Raw genomic sequence first — 27,560 nt, forward strand, 5'->3', positions numbered from 1 at the left:
CTCTCTCTCTCTCTCTCTCTCTCTCCTCCTGGCTCCCTCTCCTCTGTTCTTCCTCTCTGGACTTCTCTTGTGTGCTGCTCTCTGATGGAAATGTGGAGGATCTTTCTGTCTGTCTCTCTTGTGGTCCAGCACAGTTCAGCAGAAGAAGGTATGAAACTTCTGTTGCTCCCCTGGTGCTCTCAGCTTTTTTTTTTTTTTTTTTTTTTAGTGGGGGGGTTTGGTCTCTTACTGTCCGGTCCAGTTTGGAGTGTGTGTCAATGTGTAGGAGTCTCTGAATGAGTTTGTAGGTCTGTTTGAGGTTTGAACAGTTCACTTTCGTTTACATCTGCATGTGTTTGTGTCAGGCTGAGGCTGATGATCTGAGCGGACTCTTGTACTGTATAATGAGTGGCTGTTTGTGAGATGTTACTGTGAATTGAAGAGCTCTCTGTGGACCCTGCCAAGCTGCATTTATGCTTAACAAAGGGGTGTAGAATAGAGCCAGCGGAGGGGTGAATAATTTGTTGTGTAACCTTTGTCTCTCTCTGACTCTCTCAACCCCCCAACCTTCCCAACTCACTGCCCCCTTTTTCAGATATTATAACTGTTATAATGACCTTTCTCCTCCCCACAGACCATTCAGCCCTCTGGCAATACAGACACTCCACTCACTTCAATATACATTTTTCATTCTGTCTGTACAATTTTTCTATTGGCTAAATGGTGTTTTCAGTCAATGCAATGCAGACATGAGCAGTTTAAATAGATGGATTGATGAAGTTGGCATCTCTTAGTGAGCTCTTGTGAAAAAGCTCTTAGTGACTCATTTTTCTGTGTGTGTGTGAGGTATTTGAATGCCAGAGTCTGTTAAGAACATGTTGTCTCACAGAAGCTCATATGTGCTGTTTTTTTTTTTTTTTTTGCAAAAAAACTTTTCAGAATCAGCCATTGTGTTTTGCATTTTTCACACAAATGCACATGAATGGTAAAGACCATATGTAACTTTATGGCTATGCAATGTAAAAAGTGGAAAGAACTAAATTTATACCTGATCAGATTATTACAAATGAGGGCCACTGCTAAAATTCACTGGTGCATAATAGCTGTTACCAACTGTTGTTAACCATTTCTATTTATCAGTTTAAATTAAAGTACTTTTCAAAGTAAAGAAAATGTTTAAAGCATGATTACTATACATACAATATTACCAATGCATCTTACACAACAAAAGCAGTGACAATACTACAGCTACGATAATGATTTAAAAAATAATATAAAAAATACGGTGCCATAAATAAAATAGAGTACCAATAAAGAAATAAGTACATTAAATTTTTCAGCGAAGATCCATTAAATTCATCAAAAGTGATAGTACTTTTACACTGTTGGATTTTTTTTTTTTTAAATGTCTATTTAAAATAAATGTTGTTCTTTTGAAAGTTCTGTTCATCAAAGAATCCTGAAAAAAGTTTCCACAAAAAAAAAAAAAATATTAAGCATTACTACTGTTTTCACCAATAATAATAATAAGAAATGTTTCTTGAGCAACAAATCATCATGTCACAGAAATAATTTATGTTTTAAAATGTATTCAATTAATATTAAAACAGAAAAACGGAAATTTTGTTATTTTAAATTGTATTAAATATTACTATTTTTACTGATTAGCATTGGTAACCCAAACATTTCTTTACAAAAATGCATTAAAAAATCTTTCTGGCCCCAAATTTTCAAATGCTTCTGTAAATAAATAAACAAACAAATAAGCATCAATCAATCAATCAATCAATCAGCCAATAGATATTCAAGAAAACATGACAACATTTTTACAATGTGAAATCTTGGTACATTTTGGGAGTAGTTAGTGTCTTGCATAGCCTAGAGAGCTTGCATTAGCACATACTTTCCCTGCTATCATACCATGGGTGTATGTGAATTTTTGATTTCCAAAATATATATATATATATAATACAATTGTGAACATACACAGACCTGCTTTTAAGACAAAGAAATATATAGAAAAAGAGTGTTTTGTGCCCATATTGCAATAATACTAAATTAAACACTGCTATACACTTTGGTCCCATAACACACCTCTGCTCTAATGACTCTAGGTCGTTCCCTCAAGGCCATAACTCTAAACTAATTCAGCAAACCCCTTTACCTGCCCTTCTATAGCAAAATACTATACCTTTCATCACATTTAACTAGTCCAAGGCCATTCCCTCAGGCCCATAACTCTAAACTAATGCAGTTGTACCTGCCCTCCTGGAGCAAAGACCCTTCATCACCTTTAATTAGATCTACAGCCATTCACATAGACGCTGCCTTTTTATTCACATAGTGTCCCGTACCTTCAAGACCTCTGGAAGTCACTTTTTCAGGTCTGCTAGTGAAAATGCCCTCCTGACCGCATCAGACAGGTTTTAGAATGGCGGCCCACATAAGGTGAAGTGCTTCATGTGAAATAAAACAGTTCTTATAAGACTACTGATACGATTGAAGTCTTCATCTCATGTGAGTAATTTTTTATATATTTTTCCAAAACAATGAAGAAAAAACTTTTATTCAGCAAAGATGCATGGAATTGATCTAAAAGTTACCCATATATTCTATTTTAAATCAGTGCTGTTTTTTTTATTATTATAAATCAAAGAAAAAGTATCACAGTGTTCGCAAAAATATAATCTGTTTGTATAATAAGATGAAATGTTTCTTGACAAATCAGCATATTGAATCATTTAGAACTGGAGACTGGAATAAATCACAGGAATAAAATACATTTTAAAATCTGTTAAAATACAAAATAGTTAATAATATTTCACAATATAGCTGGTTTTGCAGTGTTTTTGGCCAAATAAATGCAGCATTTATGAGCATAAGAGAAACATTAATTATATATTAGTAACTAAGATTTCCAGTGACCTGCATTGACCCACATGCCCATGGCACTCTCAGAATATGAGGCTAGTTTCCAAATAGAGCGGTCAAAACTTTTCAAAACACAACCCAGCTCAGAGAGAGAGAGTTTGTCCCTACTGCAGTCTTGTCAGCCTGGACTGAAGACAACACCATAAGGTCAGTCCCTGAGGTCAGGTTATAAAAATGACTGTGCCCTCCTTTAGTGGTAATTAGCCTCCACTTGACTCTTCAGGAGTGTTGTGATGAAACGTTTTGTGTGTGAGCAGATAGTGCTGATTGAGAATGCACAAAGCTTCTCTAAGAAAAACAGAATGGTTTAAAAGCCTCACATTTTGGTAAAGGCAGCTTTTACACCCAAGCCCATATAAAAGAGGGAGCTGTGAAGGAGGTGCAGAGAATGGAGAGGTCAAATGAGAAAGGAGAAGAGCAAAGGTTCACCTCATGCCTCACACAGGGCCACAAAAAAGTCCCTCAAACAGCACAGCTTAGGCTTCACTGGACTGTTTTGCCAACATTGCTAGCTCTGTTTCATGCCCACTTCTTCTCAGGTTGGATATATGTGTGTCTCCTTGTGAGGTCTCCCACTGTCAGTATATTGAGTCACGCAGCTCAGCTCTCAGATTTGTACCCATCCAAGCTCAAACTGTTGCCGCAGGCCAAAATGCATCACCCTGCTCTGCTCCATCTTCAGCTGCTCCCCTCTCACCACTCCTTCCGCTTGCTAGCTTTAGTTGCTTGTTACACTGCAAAAAATATTTTTCTTAATATCAAAAGTCATTTACTTAAGCAATTTGATTGTCTGAAAAATTTCTCAGTGAACTCTCATGTGGAAGGATGTAATATAAAGATATAAAGTCATAATTGTTTGAGTAAATCTAAAAGTCGTGAGATATAAATTCACAGTTGTGAACTACAAACTTGCAATTGTGGTCTTAAATGTTTGCCCCTAGTCAGTGGCAATAAAATGAATGCATAATGATCATGTAAGAAACTCTTTGTACTTCAGAAAAAAGTCAGAAAAGACAGCTCGCTAGGAGCAATGATGGCAGAACATGCCAAGCTCCTTATTACTGTATGTTCCACCATTCGGCCTCCATCGCTGCAGGGAAGATTTTTAGTACACTGCATAAAATGTGCGTTGTGCTCAACTCGACTAACTTGTCTAAATAAAGGTAGGACATAAAAGCGAAAAAGAAAAAAACACTTCACGCTTCCCTGGAGAACTGGTGTGTGCACAGGTCAATTCATTGATTAGATCAAGCAGAAAAATACAGCACTCCTCAAGGGCCAAATGAGAAACGTCCAGGTCCAAACTTGCAAGCTACAGGAGGAGAAGGGTGCTGCCAGCGCATGTGAGTTAAAAGCAGTGTTTTGTGGAAAGACACAGACCATAGAAAAGCTTAAATTCGAGCTAAACCCAAAATGAGTAGTTCTGATAACATTCACTGACGTGCATTAGCTTAAATCTGGAACTGTGCTAATCCCTGTCTCGCTCTTGCCATCTCTCTCCGTGGTTTGGTGGTAATGAAGGAGTGACTGTGTGTGTGTCCTTGGGTGACTGTCTGTACACAGGGACATCTGGTGCAAATTAAAGAGATGATGCCAAAGTTACACAAACACATACACACAGAAATACGCGTTAAAAAACACACTGCAACCAAAAGAAAACTTTGGAAACAGTGTCGCATTAGTCATACACATCTGGGTTCATGGAGTGTTGCTGAACTTAAAGTATTTTTTTGCGTTAAAGTTGATTTAGCAAGTGTGTTGCAAAAATGTTTCTTCAATTTTAGCACTTAGAATTACAATAGTTTGTTTAATTTGTCTATCAACATTTCTCATTAGCAGACATACACGCATCAGAGGAGGATTCTGACCATTCCATAATAATTTATATAGCAAATTTCCAAAGCTCAATGGCACTTTACAATCAGATTAATACAGAGAGCAGACAAATTAATTAATTTTCCCCTTGAACAATCAAATGCACTTTCCTCCCTATCAAATGTGTAATTCCTTTTGTAGAAAAATTAAAGGGGTCATATGATGCTTTTTTATAGATAATCATTTGGTGTTATTTGGTGTACCAGAATATGTTGACATGCTTTAATGTTCAAAAAACTCATTATTTTTAAAATAATGCTTGACAAACAGTGATGAAGCTCATATGTGTTTTCAGTACACAAGTCATGGACAGTTAAGGCAGCTGACTCCACTGTGTCACCGTCTCTCTCTCTCTCTCTCTCTCTCTCTCTCTCTCTCTCTCTGTGTGTGCGTACACACATGAGACATGCAAAACTCAGCATTTGAACAGTCAGTAGCAAATACTTAAACTAATAACAAAACATACTTACAGTAGCTGATTCAGAAGATGTCAAGTTAGAAGGTCACGTCATTGATCACGTCATTGATTTGCCTCCTGTGGGGAAAATAACTGATGTAACGGAGACTCTGCTTAGGGCATAGAATGCCAGAGATGGATGTCCCTAATTAAAAGCCAGACCTTTTCACCTGTATGGTACTGGGGAGCGTTGGAGTGGCGAGCATCGGCCTGGCTTTTATATCTCTACACTGTCCCAGACCTAGTCCCAGACCCTCTCGCTTAAAGTTGGGGTACTCGAACTTGGACTCGGACTCGAGTCCAATTTTGAATGAACTCGGACTCGTCACGCACTCGGGTGAATTTGTACTCGGACTTGACACGGACTTGAACATTTTGGACTCTTTTGGAATATTTGGAAAATATTCTGAGTACAGTCGAGTCCGCGTCATGTGTAACAAAAAACCAGCATAAAATTGAGATGATAAATTAGATTCGATTCAATAAACCGGTTGAAAAAAAAAACGGTTCACCGGTTCTTTTATGCTCTACATAATGATGTCATTGGTGATGACGTAATGGCGTCAAGTCTATCAAAAATTCAAATATATAAAGTCAGTAATCATAACTTCAGTCAGTTAAAAACCTCATAATCATGAAAAGTTTACAATTAAGTTTTGCAACAACTCACCCAAATACAGTAACAGCAATAATGTGCATACGAGGATTTAAGTCTTGAAGATATAAAGTAAATAAATTAGGTGTCATCAGCGCAGAAACCATGATCCACTTACTATACATAATCCATTGCGATGTATTTGTTATTAAATGAATTTTCGTTTTGCCAGATTGCCCTTCATTCAAGCCCTCGGTTTACCCGCGCTCATAACATTAGCACAGAATCAGTTCAGAATCAATCACCAAAAGAGTCAGTTCGGTTCAGACCCTCTGTGAGTCAGTCAGCTTCACACTGAATCATGCATGTGCAGTATCATCAGCTCCTCGGTTCTCGAATTGGACGCATCCGAAAGAAACGGTTTTCGGTTCAGTGTACTGATGATCCGAAAACCGATGCAACCGGTTCTTGACTCAAGAACGAGAACCACTCTAACCGGCACGTGCTGCAGTTCAGTATCATCAGCTGCTCTACATTTACATTTACATTTACATTTAATAATTTAAGCATACACTTTTATCCAAAGTGACTTACAAATGAGAACAACAGAAGCAGTCAGGTCAACAAGAGAACAACAACAGTATACAAGTGCCATGACAAGTCTCAGTTAGTCTAATATAGAACGCATAGCCAGGTTTTTTTATTTATTATTTTTTAATAAATGAAAAGACAAGAAAATGAAAAGTGCGAGTATTAGTTGGTTAAGTGCTGTCGAAAAAGATGAGTCTTTAGATGTTTCTTGAAAATGAGTAAAGATTCAGCTGTACGAATTGAGATTGGGAGGTCATTCCACCAGCTCGGCACAGTCCAGGAAAAGGTCCGCGAGAGTGATTTTGAACTTCTTTGGGATGGCACCACAAGGCGTCGTTCACTTGCAGAGCGCAAACTTCTGGAGGGCACATAAGATTTAACCAGTGAGTTTAGGTATGTTGGTGCTGTGCCAGTGGTCGTCTTGTAGGCTAGCATCAGTACCTTGAATTTGATGCGAGCGGCTACTGGTAGCCAGTGTAACCTGATGAGGAGAGGAGTAACGTGAGCTTTTTTTGGCTCATTGAAGACAACCCATGCTGCTGCATTCTGGATCAATTGCAGAGGCTTGACAGTACATGCAGGAAGACCCGCAAGGAAAGCATTACAATAGTCCAGTCTGGAGAGAACAAGAGCTTGGACAAGAAGTTGGGTGGGTTGCACCGGGTCGTTGTAGCAATGTGGTCTGTGAAGCTTAACTGATGATCCATCACAACTTCTAGGTTTCTGGCTGTCCTCGAAGGAGTAATGGTTGACGAACCCAGCTGTATAGAGAAGTTGTGATGAAGCAATGGGTTAGCTGGAATCACCAGGAGTTCTGTCTTCGTAAGGTTAAGCTGAAGGTGATGGTCATTCATCCAGCTAGAAATGTCACTCAGACAGGCTGAAATGCGAGCAGCTACCGTCGGGTCAGCTGGTTGGAATGAGAAGTAGAGTTGGGTGTCATCAGCGTAGCAGTGGTAAGAAAAGCCATGCTTCTTAATGACAGATCCTAATGACGTCATGTAGATGGAGAAGAGAAGTGGTCCAAGTACTGAGCCTTGAGGAACCTGCTAGTCGCAAGGCTTCAGTAACCGAGAGCAGTCTCAGTTGAGTGGCCACTTTTGAAGCCAGATTGGTTGCTGTCCAGGAGGTTGTTCTGTACAAGGAACATAGAAAGCTGGTTGAACACAGCTCGCTCAAGTGTCTTTGCAATGAATGGAAGAAGGGATACTGGTCTGTAGTTTTCAAGAAGCGCTGGATTTAGAGATGGTTTTTTGAGCAGTGGGCTTACCCGAGCCTGCTTGAATGCTGAGGGAAATGTTCCAGAGTGAAGAGAGGAGTTGATGATGTGAGTAAGCGAAGGTATGACTGAAGAAGAGATCGCTTGAAGGAGGTGAGTGGGGATCGGATCAAGTGGACAAGTAGTAGGATGATTGGACAGGAGAAGTTTGGAAACGTCCATCTCTGAGAGTGGGGAGAAAGAGGAGAAAGAGTGTGCGTCGGTCATTGTGAAGTTGTCCTCAGTCTGCGGTGTGGAGAATTGATCACTGATGGTTCTTGTCTTATTTGTGAAGAAAACTGCAAAGTCGTCCGCTGTAAGAGTCGATGGAGGAGGTGGTTGCGGCGGATTAAGAAGAGAAAAGAAAGTCTTGAAGAGTGTCTGAGCATCACAACAGCTGTTAATTTTGTTGTGATAGTAGGATGTTTTAGCCGTGAAGACATTTGCAGAGAAGGAAGAGAGGAGAGACTGATACACACTGAGGCCAGTAGACCTACTCATGATCATGTTCTGTTTACTACAAACTCAATTTGTGAATGTGTCATCATTAACTATAAATACAGTACAGATATTTCATAAATCATCCCTTATTCCTATTAAACATAGAGTCTTTAGAGTCTTAATTATTGTCCAACTTCCCTGAAAACCCCTTTGGCCTATACATAATCTACAATATATAGATTAGAAACATGCAAAAAAATTATATATATATATATATATATATAGTTATTTTATCACACTTTCCGATGTTAACAAAATACTTGAAAAATTACACGCATGCGCAGTATCATCAGTTCATCGGTTCTCAAATCGGACGCGTCCGAAAGAAACGGTTTTCGGTTCAGTGTACTGGTGATCCGAAAACCGATGCAACCGAGTAGCAAAGACAGCAGAAGCAACCAACAGATGCTGCACAGCTCAGCATTGCAGGATTTGCAAGACCAGAATTGACCAAACAAGCAGTGCAACTTTATGATGCAAGTTCTCCAAGACAACAAGAAATTCATAATGCCATCATTAAGGATCTCCTCATTGGCTGCACTTTACCTCTGTCAAATGTGGGGGAGAGGCATTAAATAGTTGAAATGTCAGCTTTAACTGGAGGACAATATAGTGTGATACAATAATAAAACAGGTTCATTTGTATTTTCATGCACTTGTAATACAATAAAACCTTTGAAACCTTTTTTGATAGGAAACTAGTTCTGTTGACATAAAATAAAAATGTTCAATGGCAATGACTAGATGTAACAGTGGTATTTTTTTTATTAAATTTTTATATTGCCATTGGTTTAATGGGTTGAAAGGTTAAAATATTAATAGAATGTAAAAAATTACAATACCAATTTATAATATTTTTTAATTTAATTACTTTCTGGAGTCTGGCAGACTCGACTCAGACTCAGCCTTTAAGAACTCAGACTTGAGTCCAACTCGGCCCTTTTTGGACTTGGACTCGGACTCGGCCTTTAAGAACTCGGACTTGAGTCCAACTCGGCCCCTTTTGGACTCGGACTCGGACTTGGAATTGAGGTTTAAGGACTTGGTCTTGACTCGTACTCGACAAAGATGGACTCGGACCCGACTCTACTCTCGCTCTCCTGGAACAAGTTTTTAACAGTTGAAATGTCTAAGGGCTCACCTGACCAGGGAAACATGAAACAGGAAACAGCTCCAGCTGTGCTGGTGGCAGTGGCACAAAGATCTAAGGTAACACCCAATTTCCCAGATCTTACACTCAGTCTGACCATTGGTTTGAGGGTGATATCCAGATGACAAAACTGACAGAAACCCTGAGGAGTTGGAAGGCAGCTTGCCAAACCTGGAAATAAATTGTAGTCCCCTTTCTGAGACGATTTCCTTGGGTAAACCATATTTATGGAATAGATCTTGAAACAGATGTTCAGCAGTCTCAAAGGCTGTGGGTAATCCTTTCAGAGGAATGAGTTTGCATGCTTTATAGAACCAGTCAACAACCACAAGGTTACAGGTCTGGGAATCAGAGGGAGGAGGGTCCTGACAAAGTCTACCCAGAGGAGAGACCAGGCTGGCAAGAAATCATAAATGGAACCAGATTACCTTGCAGTAGGTGATAGGAGATTTTGGAGATAGCACAGACTGAGCAGCCCCTAACAAATTGGGAGACATCCCAGGCCATGTTAGGCCACAAGTACTGGTTTTGGAGGAGAAGATTTGTTGGACACTTGGTTGTCCAAAGCCTGGAGAAGAGTGTACATGGTCCAGAAGGGTCAGTCAGAGTGTAGTAAGGACATAAACCTTTTCTTTTGGCTTCTGTGATCTGATCGTCCAGGGCCCATTAGATCGGGCTATGTCTGGAGGGAGTATGGGTTCTGGATGAGAGTGTTTTTCCTCAGAGTGGTAGAAACAGGAGAGTGTGTCTACTCTTTCGTTCTTGGATCCAGTCTGGTAGGAGATAGTGAAATTGAAACGAGTGAAGATTGCCAAGTGGGCTTGCCAGGGGTTGAGTCTCTTCACATTTTGAAGACATTACAGATTTTGATGATTGTGACTACTTCAAATGGATGATTTGCTCCCTCCAGCCAGTGTCACCATTCTTCAAGAGCTAGTTTGATCACCAGAATCTCCCTGTTACTGATGTCATAATTCTGCTCCGCTGGCGACAACTTCTTTGAGAAGAAGGCACATGGATGGAGTGTGGAAGACTATCCATGGAATTGAGACAATATGCCTCCTACCATGAAGGTAGATGCACTCACTTCAGCAATAAAAGGAAGTTCTGCGTTAGGGTGAAGAAGGGTAGGAGCGGTACAGAAGGTGTCCTTGAGTGGTTGGAATGCCTTGGTATCAGGGGTCCAGGAGGGAGACTTGGACTTCTTTCTCAACAGGGAGGTGATAGGTGCACAGATTTGACTGAAGTTGGTGAAGCAATGCCAGTAGACGTTGGCAAAATGTAGGAATCTTTGGAGATCCTTGATGGTGGATGGTTGATGCCAGTACTTGTCAGCTTGTACCTATTTCTATTCTACCTATGAATAATACAACAAGGTTTATTTATTGAAACCTTGGACGTTTCCGAAGTCAGTGATGATTTGGGGAGCCGTGACACCTGCTGGTGTTGATCCATTGTGTTTTATCAAGTCCAAAATCAATGCAGCCAATTACCAGGAGATTTTGGAGCACTTTATGCTTCCATCTGCTGACAAGCTTTATGGAGACTTTAGTGCCTGCCCACAGAGTCAAAACCACTTCCAAGTTGTTTGATGATCATTATATTACTGTGCTTGATTGGCCAGCCAACTCACCTGACCTGAACCTCACAGAAAATCTATGGGGTATTGTGAAGAGGAAGATAAGTAACATCTGACAAACAAAACAGAAGAGCTGAAAGCCATTACCAAAAGCAATCTGGGCTTCAATAACTCCTCAGCAGTGCCGCAGGCTGATTGCCTCCATGCCACGCTGCATTTAAGCAGTAATTCATGCAATAGGATCCCCAACCAAGTATTGAGCGCATAATTAAACTTACTTTGGAGATCTTGAACATTTCTGTTTTGTAAATCTTTTTTTGATTGTTTGAGAAAATATTCAAATGTTTTGAGATTTTGTTTTTGTAATTTTCCTAAGCTGTAAGTCATAACCATCAGAATAAAAACAAAAAACTCTTGAAATATTTGTTTGTGTGCAGTGAATCTAGAATATAAGAAAGTTTGCTTTTTGAATTAAATTACAAAAAATAAAGAGCTTCATTCATTTTTTTAGATGCACCTGTATTACACATACATGCCTCTCAGAAGGATGGCATTATTTTATTATATTAATAATAACAATTAATATTATTGTTAATTTCCAAACTGTAAGGAGACTTTACAATAAAGATTAATGCAGAAAGCAAATCAATATACAAACATACAAATATACACATACATGCATCATCCCCTCCCTATTTTGGTGGTGGGGATGATATTTTTAAACAGTTTTGGAATAAAAAAAGACCACCTCCTTTGTCTCGCTTAGGCTAATTCCATAGCCAGTTTTTATGTATCCTCAATAAAAATAATTTTTAATTGAATAAATCAGTAAATTAACATTTTCACACATCATTTGTCATTTACAGTCTGATTGGAAATGGCACAAAAATAAGTGACATTTACCTTGATTGTTCTTTGTTTTCTTTACATTTTAATGGTCTCATATTTAATCTCAAACCTTATCCTCACTGAAACTGTTGTCACCTTGTTTGTCCATGGTGGAAATTACACCACAACATTCATGTGACCTTCATATAACAAAACTAAGGTGAAATTTCTTTAAATAAAAATTGAAAAAAATATATGTATATTTGAACAACAAATGCATTTTGCTTGCATTTGGTCACACCTCTGTGAGATCAAGTTTAGCCAAATGTGTGCATATGCGTGTGAGAGGCTATTCTAGAAAAGTGTTGGAATAAAACACTCACACTTCACTACTACAGGAGGATTAACATTGTAGAGAGTTGTCTTGAGTGAGACTGACTAATCAAGCGTGAACTGGCACAGCGCGTTAACACGTCTGAGAACCATGAAAGGCAACTATTCACATACTCTCTCCCTATACAGGACAGAAAGCATTACCCTTTCATAAGCAAGCACATATACCAGAGTGAAAGCACTCAAGTGAACAACTCACCAAGGCACATGCACACCACTGCTAATGCAGGACACCCACACATCATATTAATACCATAGACTGTATGATTAATACACAGCCCAGAAAGTCAATGATAATAAAGGACAACAGATTATATATTCTATATGATATATTATAAAGTGCTGAACACAGTGGTAGGATAGACTTAAGCTGGTGTTGTCACATTTTTACCCCAATTTTTTTGTCAATTTCCATTTAGGCACAAACATTAAAGACTTTGCAACTGTATTTTCTTTGGATTTAACACAGGCTGACATAGTGACATGCAGGGCATGTTGTCACACTATATGTTGTCACAAAGGCAACCATCAAACCAGCTAAAATAACACATAAATACTAATAAGAAATAAGACAAGCAACAATTTTAAAGGTAAAAAAGTTCATATTGAATAACTTACATTTTGGATGCAATGACCCTTTGACTATTTTTGGATCTCGCAGCAAAGCACAGTAGCTTTGTTTCATTCCCGAATGATTCAGTGTTTTTAAACAAATTGGTTGAGTAAATGATTCAATGACTTACTCATAAAGACAGTCACTTGTTTCATTTCACTCAAGAGTCACTTGCTGCCACCTACTGGGATAACAATCTAAATCCCCATCACTAATGCAAATACAAGGACTTGGAATGAAATAATAAAATTATTTTCTGTCAAATATAAATTATAATTAAGAAACTGCATAAAATCCATTCATATGAAACGCGTGATAACTAAAAAAAAAATCAGCTTGCCAAAAGAACACAGTTCAAATGATTCTTGTATATTTTTGTGCAAAATGATGATTTAGGAATTTAGTTTGGAATACAGCATTAAAGGGGTCATATGATGCATTTTCTAGTTTTGGTTTCTCTTTGGAGAGTTACAAGCTCTTGGTGCATAAAACAGATCTGTAAAGTTGCAAAGACTAAAGTCATAAACCCAAATAAATATTCCTTATAAATATTAAGACTCATACACCCCCCCCCCCCCCCCCACACACACACGTCTACATCATGATGTAGGAAGATTTGCATAATAACGCAGACGAAAAATAAACACAAAGAAAAAAGGTGTAACTTTTATTCTCGCTATTGCCGCTGACACCATGTTGTGGAGATGCAGTTTCATTGTGAAAGTGAAAATACTTTGTTTGGTCTTCAAAAGAGGACACAACTAGAAATCAGTGGTTAAGTTGTATTAACAACAATGTTCCAGAACAATTCAACCCAAATATTCTGATGTGTGCAGCACATTTTATGGAGGACTGTTATCTGATCCTGGGAGAGAAGACTAGAATGCCGACTGTTCTGACTCACAGTCTGTAAGTACGTTTACATATGTAACGGATTTGCCACTGATGATTCAAATGCAAGTTTTGAGCAGAGTAAAGCAGCGGTTCCCAGTTCCAGTCCTCGCGCCCCCCTGCTCTGCACATTTTCTATGTTTCTCTTATGGCTTGAGACGTTTGTTCTATTTGAATGTAAGTTCCCTGTGAAGTGGACATCACAGGAAATTCTGCCATGATTCCAGTTTGAAGCAAACGTATATGTTCCATTCAAAGTGCATTGAAGTGTGCAAGACGTGAATTTAAATTGTATTTATTTACAGAGGTTTATGATTTCACACTTGTCCATTTGTGAAGATGTTGTGCAGCACATATCCGTGAATGAATGTTCTGAAGTGAGGTAAACTTCAACAGATTTCACCTGCTCAGGGAGTAGGGAGCAGTGAACACTGTGTAGGGATCATGTCAATGGGAACACAGTTCATGCACAAATTATCTGTGTCAACAAAGAGAGACATGCAAAATATGCAGAGCTGTAGGTGCGAGGACTAGAATTGAGAACCGCTGGTGTAGATTAGTTGTAGCGCTTGTTGTTTCTCTGAAACAAATGCAGACATGGTTCTATGTTTACACAGCGTGATGCAACATGTAAAAACACAGTATAAGTCATTATAATCAGTAATGCAAAAAATGGGTCATTTGTAATGGGTTTTATTGTTTTTGTCTTGTCGCCAGTGTTCTGTGTGCATGCATCACAGTATGGCAAGGGGCGTATCATTTCCGTCACATGCTTGAGGCATTCGGCCAATCACAAAACACTGGATAGCTGGCCAATCACAGCACTTTTCAAAACGATGAGCTGTGTAGAAAATTAAGTGTTTCAGAAAGGTGGGGCATAGAGGAGAAACAATAATGTACAGTATGTGAAAACTAATGTGTTTTTTTTTACCTTAAACCACATAAACATTTTATTACACCAAATACACAAAATAATGTTAGCAAACATAATATGACCCCTTTAACAATTTTTTTTTTTTTTAGAGTTTTTTTACTTTGAATTAGGTCATTAAAAATCAACATACAAAACTACTGCTAGTTAAATATGCATTCTTTTAATTGGACTTTTGACTCAAAACCTGAGACCAAAGCATTGTGAGAGCTTACTTACGTCTTCATCCCAGTTCTCCATCACTGCTTTATCTTATCTCTTTACCCTCTCACAAGCACCGTCTGTCACTCTTGTTTCCTTCTCTAGCTGCGTGTCTTTCTTTCAGTGCTCCTGTGTCACAAACATTGTCTCTCTCTCCCTCACTCTCACATCAATAATGTAACTAAATGTATCTCTGTGTTTAAGCCCTGACAGGGCCCTTCTGTCACTTTCCTGTTTAATAATAAACACAAAAAGAGGGGGACAGAGTGAAGGGGACAGTGTGTATGAGCAACACAAGAATGAGAATGATATGCCAGTGGAGTGCATTTCTCTAGCACTTACTTACTTGGTTTTGCCCACACAGCAGTTTTTGCTTCCATCAGTGTGCAAACATCCCCCTCTCTTTGGATCACAATGGACCCACTGAGTGCAGCCCGGCACCTCATACATGTCCACGCTCAGGGTTATGGCCTACCTGAGAATCTATTTAGGGTTTGGGTCATACACTTTTAATTACAGTTAGGGAACTTAGACCACGTCATGTTGGGGAAAATCCTGGATAAAACCATGTTAAACTGAGATTAGTAAATAACAGACTATCAAGAGCAAAGTCTTGCTGACTCCACCGTAGAAAGAAATCAACTTGTATGTCTTTTTCAGTATATTTCATCATGCATTTTAGAGAGAACTATGTAAATGTAGCCACCACTAATGCTGAATGGCACATGAATATCTCATTAAATGAATAATAATTTTGTTAAAATCCAATTAAAACACATCTGCCTTCTCATATACTTCATCTGCGAAATGCCTGTTACCTTAAAACAAGTTGCACTTGTCTAAATATAATTAGAAGAAATATAGTTTGTTCATCAGTTTTCCCCGAAGAGTATTGAACAGAATGTCTACAAAGCTGTTTTTTTAGACAGGCAATTTGTCTGACACTCTTACTGAATTTGACCTAGTATGTAAGCCAAGTCGAGGAGAAACTTGTGAAGAAAAATAATGTGCCTTTTATAAAATTGGAAGAAAATTTTTAACTTGATTTTAACTTGATTAGCATTTTATTTTATTTTATTTACACAGCAAATGGAAAGCCAGCTTTAAAATTAATAGTTTTTTCTGAATTGCTAAAACATTTCTTGACCCCATCACTCAATTTCTCAAAACCTTAAACATAAATCCAATGCGGCCTGAGGACTTTGTCCACATCACAAGTAATGTTGCCTTTTTTGCTAGACAAAGAGAGAAAACCCTGTTGTCTGACAGATCCAGCCGTGATAACACTCTCTAAACCACACTCTTCCTCCTCATCCTTCACTTCTTACATGTACTCTTCCTCTTCTCCTTCTCAGATTGTTTCCATCTATTGTTCGTATTATCATTCAGTCACCTCTGCCACTTGTGCACTCTGAACTGGCTCATATTTTGTACAGTTTGTTTGATCACATCATTGGAAACAAGGGTGAACAAATTAAAATCATTGTGTGTACACGATGACAACTGTGTATTAGTTGTGTTTAACTTTTGTAAAAAAAAATATTAAACATAGTACTAAACAGTACTATTGTGTTTAGCATTTTGCAGCACAAATGCATCACAGTGTGATAAGTGTTTAAGTGAATGAGAATGTGTTTAGAGTTGTACAAAAACAGTGCATGAGATTTGCAAATAGGGCCTGAATGTTAGCTGTGCTTTATTCAACAAATTGGTTTAAGCTATTGAGAATTTTGTTCAGAAATTGGGGTTTAGTGTTTTAGCAATTCAGAAAAACTGTAACAAGCTACACAACCTGTCCTGCAGTGTGGGATAATTAGAGAAAATAAACTCCATTACAACACATTTTTCAACTTGCATTTTAATTATTGCATGTGGTTTTTATGTCACAGACAACATGGAATATTTGTACTTTTAAAAGTTAATTGGTCACAATGCATCATCATTAACATGGATTAATGAATTCAAAACATTGATTTAAAAGTGGAAAGCATCTGCAAGAAATTTTGACCTGTTATTTTTTTCTTGTATCCATATGTTAATTTTAACCTAAATTCTTTTAAATAAAAAAATCTCATGTTCATGTGAATTTGTCAACTACCCATCTGAGAATAAATGTTGTCAGTGAAGTGAAGTGTGAAGTGAGTGTTGGAGTGCTGCCGCAGAGCAGAACTTTAGGTCCTCTCTGTTATAGCCTATACTTGGGCAAATAAAAAAAATGTCTCAGGCCCTGTGAATTTGTGCAACAGCCCTGACCCAGAATCATCCCTCTGTTCATTCCACACTAACAGATGGAGAGGCCATCTGTAAAGGACAATTTGGAGTTTTTGTAGACAGTTTTAGATCCATTTTTTTCACTCAATAATGCAAATAAAGGTTTAATGAACCTTTAAAAGCCATAGTTGTATTAAACCCTAATGTCAATCTGTGACACATTTATAACTGGTTTTATCTTGTAGGACTAACCTTTAAAATCCACATTCACTCACATAAACAAATAACAAAACAAGATATTTCAAAGCAGGTATTTCACACACACATGCATGCACACATGCACATGCAGGGAGTTTGTCCTTTTGACATCATTATACAAAAGGATGATTTATAATCATTTTCATTCTCTTTTATGTGCCTTTGTAAGACAAGTGCATATGGACTGTATTTTAACATCTGTGAAATTAAATTATGCTTATCACAATCTGTTACACTAATTAGGGAAGCATTCATCCTTATTTCCTTGTGGGTATCTCACTTGACACTATTTGACTGACCAGTTACAAACACCAAATTTAATCAATTCAAATAATTAAATTGTTCTGAAACATTCATTAAATGTGCTTGAAAGGATGTATGAAATGCCTGAGAGCAACATTCTGATTTCTGCTTATCCACTAAGTGATCAAAAGTCACTAAAACTATAAACTTGCCTAATCATACATTTCATACTATTGCTTTTAGGAATATAGCATTTAGGAGATTGTATAATTGCTATACTCCTGAACATTACATTTATCATAGCAGACGAATCCAAAATAATTAACATAATTATCATTTATTATTCAACACACATTAATACATGATTGTTTGAATGACAATCAAATTTGTCTCCAACCTGGATTTATAATCAGTATATGCTGTACAGTGACACTGTCCCGGTACTAATGATTCATTTTAAGAAATACACAATCCCTTAAAAGCACAACATTGCCAAACACACTGTTATAGAAGTGCCCTCTTTTCATTTTTTCACTGTCTACCAAAAAAAAAAACAGAAAATCTCTCCCAAATCCCAGCCCTGCACACTCCAAGGCATCTCTGTCTTCAGGAGGAAGAGAAGCCGTGGATAAGAACCAATTGAAGAGAGACAGACAGGGAAATGATAGATTGGCGGAGAGATTTGTGGGGTCCCCATCTGTGAACATAATCTTAAAAATCTGTTTACGCGGTAGCAAGAGAGAGAGAGATGCAGGGGTGGATTTAGTGTAAGCCACAGAATAATATCAGTTGCGTGGTTTTAAGGAAGGAGGGGAAAGCTGAATTAAAAACACTCTCGTCCTCAGTATATGTGCCAGTTGTGTGTGTGTGTGTGTGTGTGTGTATATGTGTTTGTGTGAGGTTTAGGTCTTCTGTGAATGTGCTTTATATGACTGTGCTTGTTTTGTGTTTGCTCAGTTTGGTTTGATTAATTTAAGAGTCTTTAGGTTCTTTACATGAGGACTTGGCCCATTTCATATCGCCCCAGAAGAGCCAGAGCTCAACTTCCCATCATCTGGAAAAATATATGGTATTAAATAAACATGAACCGTTTCAGAAAGAATTCATTTGTACACAGTCTGATGAATTGCCGATAAGAATTCGCTTGCTTCTTTTATTTGTCTTTTCATTCTCTTTCTGTCGGTGATAAACAGTTTATTAGATGAATGTCAGGGAAAAAATATGATTTGATGGGAAAGGACAGCTCAGCTGCCCCATTCTGGTCATATCAACCGTTACTGTATTGAACATTTTGACATAAGTTCTGCCTGTGGCTCATTTTTCATATGGGATGTTGACAGGCGTATTCCAGAGTTGTGCACATTTTAGCAACGCGTTCCAGGGACACTCTTGTATTTTCCTTCTGACACGCAGTAGAAGAGTAGCAAAGTCTGAGACACTGGTGAAATGCTTCTCTTTTTATTAACATATTTTAAGTATTGACTTGTTGGAAAGAGAAGTTTAATGGGAGATTTACATTCATAATATGGTTTTTGGTATGTTGCTGTTTTAATAGCATCAGCATAAGCACATGACCTGATGATCATGTTATCCTCAAAAAGCATCATCATACAGTTAGTATGATTTAACAACAAACCTCCAATCATAAATTAATCATTTCCAAAATGTCTCCAATTAATTGGAGTAAAGAAGAATCTATTCAAGACAAACTAGATAGTTCAGTTTGGAGTGTAAATATCTGTTTCAGCGAGGTTGTATAAGTGAGACATTTGTCATGCCAAATCAGGTCCTTGCTTGAAATCAGTGGCCGGTTGCATAAAGGTTAAGACTAGTCTTAAAAGTTAGTTGGCTTATTTTTTTCTTTAATACTGGTCATATTTTTTTTAATTCAGTTACATAAAATGTAGATTAGTCTTGTTTTGTTTTGTGTTTGCTCCGTTTGGTTGGATCAGCATCTGACTTGAAGCAGTGCATGAAAGTCGAAAGTTTGACTTTGAGACGGAGCCATAGCCACGTCACTGTGATGTATGCCATCGAAGCACCGTGAGAGCGATTCGAGAGCATCCGGCTGACTCATTCTGCACACCTTCTTCAGAGCAGCCACAAGCTCTGATGATGACACAGCTGTTTCACGATTGGCCAGATTCGCAGATGACAACTGTCACGTGTGTGACATCTTCAGTACTGCTAATGCTCACAAAAACACGCTTTTACAAGAGCGAAAATTAGTTTCATGTAAAGTTAATGTTATATTGTGTCCCTCTCAAAAAATGTCTATGCTGATTACAGCCCTGTTGCAATCTAAATAAAGTAATGATGGAAATAATTACTCTCTCTACTTTTCTGTCCTTTCCTGTCTTTCTCAGTTATGCTGCTGGACACTACAGAGTCCACCGCTGAACTTGGCTGGACAACGTATCCTGACACAGGGGTAAGATTCTTGTTTTAGATTAGAAACAGTGCACGTTCACTGATGCCTTATTTGAATTTAAAACATAAAGATCACAATGTAGAATATTCTGATGTGGTTGAGTGTGTGTGTGTGTGTGTGTGTGTGTGTGTGTGTGTGTGTGTGTGTGTGTGTGTGTGTGTGTGTGTGTGTGTGTGTGTGTGCAACATATCGATGACCTCTTCCTTTGTATTTGTTGTTTCGGCTGTCCTATGTTTGTGTGTACTACCTGTTTTAAACCTGCCTTTCCAAAAAGACAGGAAATGGAGCATATTAAGCCCTCCTTCCCTCAGTTCCTTCATCCACTTATGTGTGTATTTTCTGTCAGCTCGACCGTGATATCTGCTGCCTCTGTGGCCCTGGGCAGCGTAGAGTCTCTGACCTACTGACAAGAACTAGAAATCCTTTACTTCCTGTCCCAGCTTCTCTTGCCAGATCTCAGTTTCTCTCTCTCTCTCTCTCTTTCTGTCTGTCACTTGGTCTGCATACATATCTTTGTTAATCTATCCATCTGTGCTTTTCTGAATTTCTCCCCCTCTCCTTCACTCATCTTCTCATTCTCTCAAGCTGTCCGCCCCATCTTGTTTTCTTCCCGCTCAGTCCCATTTCTTGCTTTCGTTCCCTTTTAGTTCTCTAAATGAATGTTTTCATTCCTCCAGCAGTCTTTTCATGTTAAGTTTTTGATGCTGTATTTCTCTCCATCTCCTCTTAGTCATTCTGTCTGTTTGTGTTTATTTTCTTCATCCTCCGTCTCTCTCTGTTTCTCAGCATGGCAGTTGCTCTCTGTGAGTCAGTGAGGGTGTGTGTCTGGGATTTCAGTATTGTGTGTTTGAGAGATTTGGGGTTTGTCTGGAATTTTCATCTTATATCACCTGAAGAAGCGGGAAAGGGCAGGGCGTTTCTGACACAAACTGTGTCATTTCACAAAAAAAATATATATATATCATCTTTTGTTTTTTCACAGAAATGTGGGATTATTATCTCTGGGTCCCAAATAAAGACAATAGCTTTCCTAACATAGTGTTGTTTGTTTGTTTGTTTGTTTGTTTGTTTGTTTGTTTGTTTGTTTGTTTGTTTGTTAGTTTGTTTTAATATTAATTTCTATTTACTTAAAAAAAAAAGTGAGGTCCAGAAGTCCTTTTATAATTATTTAGTTCAAATTTTAAGTCAAACTGGAAATAAACAAAAGATTTAAAAACTGATTATTTTAAATGTAAGTTGTGTGTGTGTGTGTGTGTGTGTATGTATATATATATATATATATATATATATATATATATATATTTAAATACATATTTTACATTATTTAATAAAAATTTTAATAGCTTTTTTAAATAAAAATGTAATTAAACTAGAAAAATTCGAATATTCAAGCATCTTTGTGAACATTTTGTGGTTGTGCAGTGTTCATGCCTCAGGCTCATTTTTATTCTCCAACATTGTTCCACCTCTCAGTGGGATGAGGTGAGCGTGTTAGATGACAAGGGGAGACTCATGCGTACATTTGAAGTCTGCAATGTCAATCAGAACCCTCGTCTCCAAGACAACTGGTTGGCCACGCCCTTCCTGTACCGGCAGTCAGCTCCACGGATCTTTGTGACACTGCGTTTCTCAGTTCGTGACTGTGCCAGTCTACGCTCCCCCTCCCCGACATGCAGGGAGACCCTGACACTGTTCTACAAGCAGGCTGACTCTCAGAGAGAGCTGGAGAGAACCTGGGCAGCTGAGGTGAGTGACCAGGGATTAACTCAAACCACAGGCTTTAATGAGATTAAAGAAGGATTGAGAAATTTGTACTAAGCACAATGGTATAAGGGTCAATGACATATTATTATTTTATTTTTTTTCCTGTGGCTATTAGTTTTTTTTCCAAAATACATGAAAAATGCAGTTCACACATACATTGACTTGAATATGCATCTTCTGTTATTTTCTATGAGCATGCTTTTTTCATTTTCAAAAGTTAAAATATACCTTTTTGAAAACCTTTCAAACCAAAGTCAAGTGGTGTGACCAAAAAACAGACATAAACCAACCAACACTGGAGAAAAAAAAAAGAAAAAAAAAATTTCATAAAGAGGACTGTTGTGTCAAAATCAGTAAACTTCTTAAATTAACAGATAATTTGACCTTTAATGGCAAGACAGATTTAATTCAAGTTGTAAAATGTCATGTTGTGCAGCTCCACAAAATGCATTGATATGAAATACAATGAAATACATTACCCCTTAAAATTTGGATCTGTACTTTTTAAAAATGTTTTTGAAAGAAGTCTCACCAAGGCTGCATTTATTCAATCAAAAATACAGAAAAACAGTAAGGTGAAATATTTTCCCATTTAAAGCTACTGTTTCTATTTTAAGTATCAAGCTGAATTTTCAGCACTATTACTCCAGTCTTCAGTGTCACATGATCCTTAGAAATAATTCTAATATGCTGATTTTCTCAAGTAACATTTCTTATTATAATCAATGTTGAAATCAGCTCAGCTGCTTAATACTTTTGTAGAAACTGTGATCCTTTTTCCTGCATCCTCTGATGAAATAATGAAAAAAAAAACAAGGTAAAGACTTTACTGTCACTTTTGATCAATTTAATTTCTTTAAAAAAAAAAATGTTAAAATCATATGAAACCAACACTAATAGAAAAACGAATGGCCCAGAAAATAAATATTAATATATAATATGACCTGAGATGATGAATGGACTTTTTCATGTTAGTATTACCCCCAAAAACATAGATCACTACAGAAACGATCATGTCTCCTGTCCCACACAAGCTAGGAGACATCTTGAGGTCATATCTATAGCCTTCAGTGTGCACAACTTAAGACTAGCATCCTAAAACTAACATGAGTGTGTTAGCTTGTTATCAAATGCTGGTTTGTTGGATACCTTGACCTACACCCATACACAGACATCATATGAAGGATTTTGGCAGCATTCAGTCTTGTAGCATTCTGTTTTGTTTGACTGACTAAGACATACTTGGAACATTTGTTATGATGCAGCAGTCCATGGGAGTCGCTTTTGAAGAAAATAAAACCCTCGTTGTCTTTGAGTGACTGAACTGTATATTGTATGAACTACACTTCCCCAGATGCTTCACTCGGCAGAATAGATGAAACCTACATGATACCTCTGACATGTGCCCCCAGGCTTCCACTAAAAAATATATTCATGTAAAATATTAAAGCGTGAAGTGTATCTTTCATTGCATAATTCAAATTAAATACTAATTTCATTATTATTATTTCTTAATTGTTCAATTAACAATGTGTATATCCGCACCATTGGATATATATCTTTAGACATTTCTGGGCAGGATCGCCTCAAGGGATGTATATCTTACAAGTGCAATTTCCTGGTCGTGTTTGTTAGAGGAAAACACACAGTCTGGTTTTACGACTCTGTTATGTGGAGCCTCTGCGGTTTGTGTGGCTTATGACTCCTCAGGGGAGAAGATAGTGCTAAAAACAAAAAATAAAAGCTGTTGTTATCTCTCGGGAACTGTGATGTGGTCCATCATCATGTAAATCAAATACTTTTCTTTTAGTTTTGCCGGTCTCGCAACATCTCTGTGATGTAAAGCCCTTGTCATCGCTTCTTTTTTGCCTTTTAGTTAATCTTTTAGATGCAATGCTGCCACACTAAAAATAGCTCCTGAAACTGAAATTCTGTCATTATTTAATCACCCTCATGTAGCGCCAAACCTGTTTATTCTGTGAAAGACCAGAGTTTCCAGGTTACAGGGACACATCTGATGGCATTTTGTTTGAAGAATTCACTAGAGTTGATAGCGGGGCAACTGCAGGGAAGCGCTAGATTGGAGCTTGTGTCCAATTAACAGCTGCAATAAACACTCAGCATTAAAAATGATCAAATTAAAGTGCCCAATCACCATTCATTGTACAAATCTGTTGTATGATTTAAGAAGACTTGGAATATTGGAATACTAATATATATAAACTACCGTTTAAAGTTTGGGGTCAGTAAGAGTTTTTTTTAAATGTTTTTGAGTTATCCTCAGCAAGTCTGCATTTATTTTGTCAGAAATACTGTAAAAACGGCCATTATTGTTAAAATATAACTTGTTTATATACATATATTATAAAAGTTAATTTATTCCTGTAATGACAAAGCTGAATTTTCAGCAGCCACTGTAAATGCTCAAAGTAAAACCAAATCCTGTTGTTTTTAATGCTGCTACTAACATCTGTTTTGTACGGAGCCCCGCACATGACATGCAAGAAAAGTAAATAAATTGTGTGCACGATTTACTAATTCATTCCCTCAATCTACTAAAACGTACACACGATTACTATTGTACTATTACAAAATGTGAAATAGGGGGTGATTATTTTCTATACCCACTGTATGTGCTTTCCGTACATAATTTTGTTTTGCGAAAACATGGAAATAATTTGTCTTTTTAATCTTGTTGTTTACTATATTTGCCTGATCAAGTGTCGGTATGGGTTTTTAGGTATTTTGCTGTTTTAGGCTGTAAGGACATTTGAAATAACTGAAATCAATTGGTGAAGTGATCTGGACATGTCAAGACCTGCCTGGAACTACACTTTAGCCATGCGTTTCCCTGAAAATAATTGCACCCCTTAGAACATTCGTCATTCAAGCATTCAGCAGCCCCGTAATGTAAAGTATATTTAATATTTGAATTGTTTTTAATGTTTCTATGAAGCAAGGACAAGCAGTGCATGCACATTCTTCAAAATGTGTCAGAATTATCATTTCTGTGTGATCTCTCCCTAAACATGACAGACATATTCATTATTAGCATGAAAGCTGTTCTCTCTAAGGATCTGTCTTTCTCTGCTCTAGCCTTCCAGTGGAGAGACGAGAGAAGGCTGGGTGAAGATCGACACCATCGCAGCAGACAAGAGTTTCAGTCGTGTGGAGCCAAGTCTACCTCACCAGTACAAATCTGAGAACGCCCGACGCATCAACATCAAAACCCGCAGTTTTGCTCCTCTCACACACAAAGGGTACGATGACCTTTTGCCTTTTCCCTATCTCCCCAAAACCCCTGATGAATGATGGTCACTGTGTGCAGATGAAATGAAGATCCATCTGAATGTGGTCGCTCAGGATCAGCCACAGTGTTGATATTTACCTTGATGTGGTTTGAATATGAAAACAAACAACAGTTATTAGTCTGTGTGGTCTCAACAGATGTTTTGCTGGCTACTAAGCCTGTCGCCTGTCTCTTTTCATTACTCTCTTTTTGTCTTTCTTCGTTTCTTCTCTTTTTTTCAGGTTTGTTTTAGCAATAGTAGACAGCGGAGCTTGCGTGTCACTTATGGGTGTTTCCATATTTTATCGTCGCTGTCCAGCAACCAGTCGTTTCCTGGCCTTCTACCCAGCCACGCCCTCTGGGGCGGAGCCAACATCTCTAGTGCCGGTGACTGGCACCTGTGTACCCCATAGCCAATCACAGGGTGGGACTGCACCAAGAATGCACTGTAACACAGAAGGCGAATGGCTGGTTCCTGTTGGAGGTTGCACGTGTGATGCCGGATATGAGCCCAATCATAATGACTCGGCCTGTTTAGGTAAGTAAACAAACATGTATTCTAATGGTGGGAATTTTGATTCATCTCAGTGATTCAAATTATTGTATCCAATCACCAAAGAAACTTGTTCAGATTTGTTCACTGAATAATTCAGTGACTGGATTTGAGCCTAATCTTGATAGCTTGGCTTGATTAGGTGAGTTAACAAAACGTAGCTGTAATATGATGGGGATTTTGATAAATACAAGTGACTCAAATGTTGTTGCTTTTATCTATCTATTAAAAATATTTTTTCAGATTCATGAACTGATTCATTCATTCAGTGACATCGTTAACATCAGTAGGTGGTGACAAATCAATAAATAGATATTTATTTTCAGTCACTGAATCATTTCTGAATCTGAATTTTACAAAAGTACTGAAGGATAGTGAATCAAAAACAAACAAACAAATGTTCACAATCTAAACAATTAAACTAAAGTCTTTATTAATATTTTCTTACAGTAATAGTAAGAGACTCTAGGAAGAGTATTTAAGCATTATAAGTTTTACTCAACAAATGACTACAAAAATGATTTTCAAATTTAACCAATTTAATATTCTATAAAATTATTATATAAGTGCTTTTTATGCCTTTACGGTAATCTCTCAACCTGATTATTTGTATATATATATATATATATATATATATATATATATATATATATATATATATATATATATTTGTACTGCCAATAATTTATTTGTTCTGTCACATTACTATTTAGGTGAATTTATAAAAGCTGAAAGGTAACAATCAATAGTAACTAAAGCACCTTCAATTTACACTGTTCATTATACATTCACCTAGTTTAGCCTAATGCTGAAAAAAAATATTAACATGTTATTTCTCAACAACTTACATACAATCAGTGTGCTTATTTGTAGTGATTTTACTTCAGTGCAGTTTGTTTAGCTTTAATATTTTTTCAGTATAGGTGGAGCCCATTTACAGGATCTTGCTGGGACACCACAAACTCACAGGCTGGTCCTGAGCTCATCACATTTACATGATCCTCTAACGTTTGACAAATACTTCTAACCAGCAATCCCCTTTCACTCACCTTATCATTTCATTGTGCGTGCATCATCGTTGTGTCAGTTATCTTTGAATCAGAACTCTGCGGGCTTCCTGTCATGGTAATTATAAATGGAATTTGATGGACAGAAAATGACACACGGTGTATTCAGGCAAGCAAGAAGACGCCCGTAAACACAGATCTAATTAAAGACACAAAAGACAAGTGCTGCATTGCATGCACTGTTTTGTGAATGCAAGTTACAAATTTGTGTCCATGTGTTGGGTAACGACTGTCCTCATTTGGAAAAATATTAGTTACATAATATTTCTTAGGAGGAAAACTTAAAATGTTTTCTGTTATGGTTATGTTAGGGAAGTAAAAGTTAAATACTTGACTAAATAATAATTGATCAAAAGTGACAGTAAAAATGTTATATTGATATATACATTTTCTTGATAAATGCTTTTTCTAAATTATTCAAAAAAAAATGTATCAAGAAATTTTGAAACAAAAAAGTATAGCTATGTTCAAAAACATTAACCAGCATATTATTATTAATAAGAAATGTTTCTTGAGCTCCAAATCAACATATTAGAATGATCTGAAGGATCACGTGACGCTGAAGACTGGAGGAATGACAGCTGAAAATTAAGCTTTAAAATATATTTCAATAGAAACAGTTGTTTTAATTTGTAATAATATTTTACAATGTTAACAGAGCCTTGGTGAGCATACGGGACTTCAAAAATGCTACAACCTAAATTTTTTTAACGATAGTGTAGATTTATTATATAAACAAATTACTGCAGCTGTCTTTCATATATATTGAAAAGGAATGTCTCAGGGGAGTTGGTCTGTGGTAATTATAATTAGCTTTATATATAAGCAATAAACATATTGTGCCTGAAATTAACTACATTGTGGCATCCAGTACCTGTGTGCATGTCTTTATTTGTCTTGTCTCTTTGTCAGCATTATTATGCATCTCTGTGGGAATTTTGTCTTTTTTTGTTGTTTTGTTTTTTTGGTAT

General features: G+C 37.3%; 1 protein-coding gene across 1 annotated transcript in view; it reads left to right on the plus strand.

Moving 5' to 3' along the window:
• The window catches only part of LOC132102906 (ephrin type-B receptor 5-like), a 46,175-nt gene continuing 18,615 nt past the window's right edge, over positions 1 to 27,560 (plus strand). Inside the window, exons 1-5 of the mRNA XM_059507622.1 lie at positions 1 to 148; positions 19,852 to 19,916; positions 21,390 to 21,662; positions 24,777 to 24,940; positions 25,212 to 25,507. Coding sequence (XP_059363605.1) covers positions 85 to 148; positions 19,852 to 19,916; positions 21,390 to 21,662; positions 24,777 to 24,940; positions 25,212 to 25,507 — 862 coding nt within the window. The 5' untranslated portion in view covers positions 1 to 84. The remainder of the gene's footprint in view (positions 149 to 19,851; positions 19,917 to 21,389; positions 21,663 to 24,776; positions 24,941 to 25,211; positions 25,508 to 27,560) is intronic.

This window comes from Carassius carassius, chromosome 24, assembly GCF_963082965.1.
Source record: "Carassius carassius chromosome 24, fCarCar2.1, whole genome shotgun sequence".
NCBI lineage: Eukaryota > Metazoa > Chordata > Actinopteri > Cypriniformes > Cyprinidae > Carassius > Carassius carassius.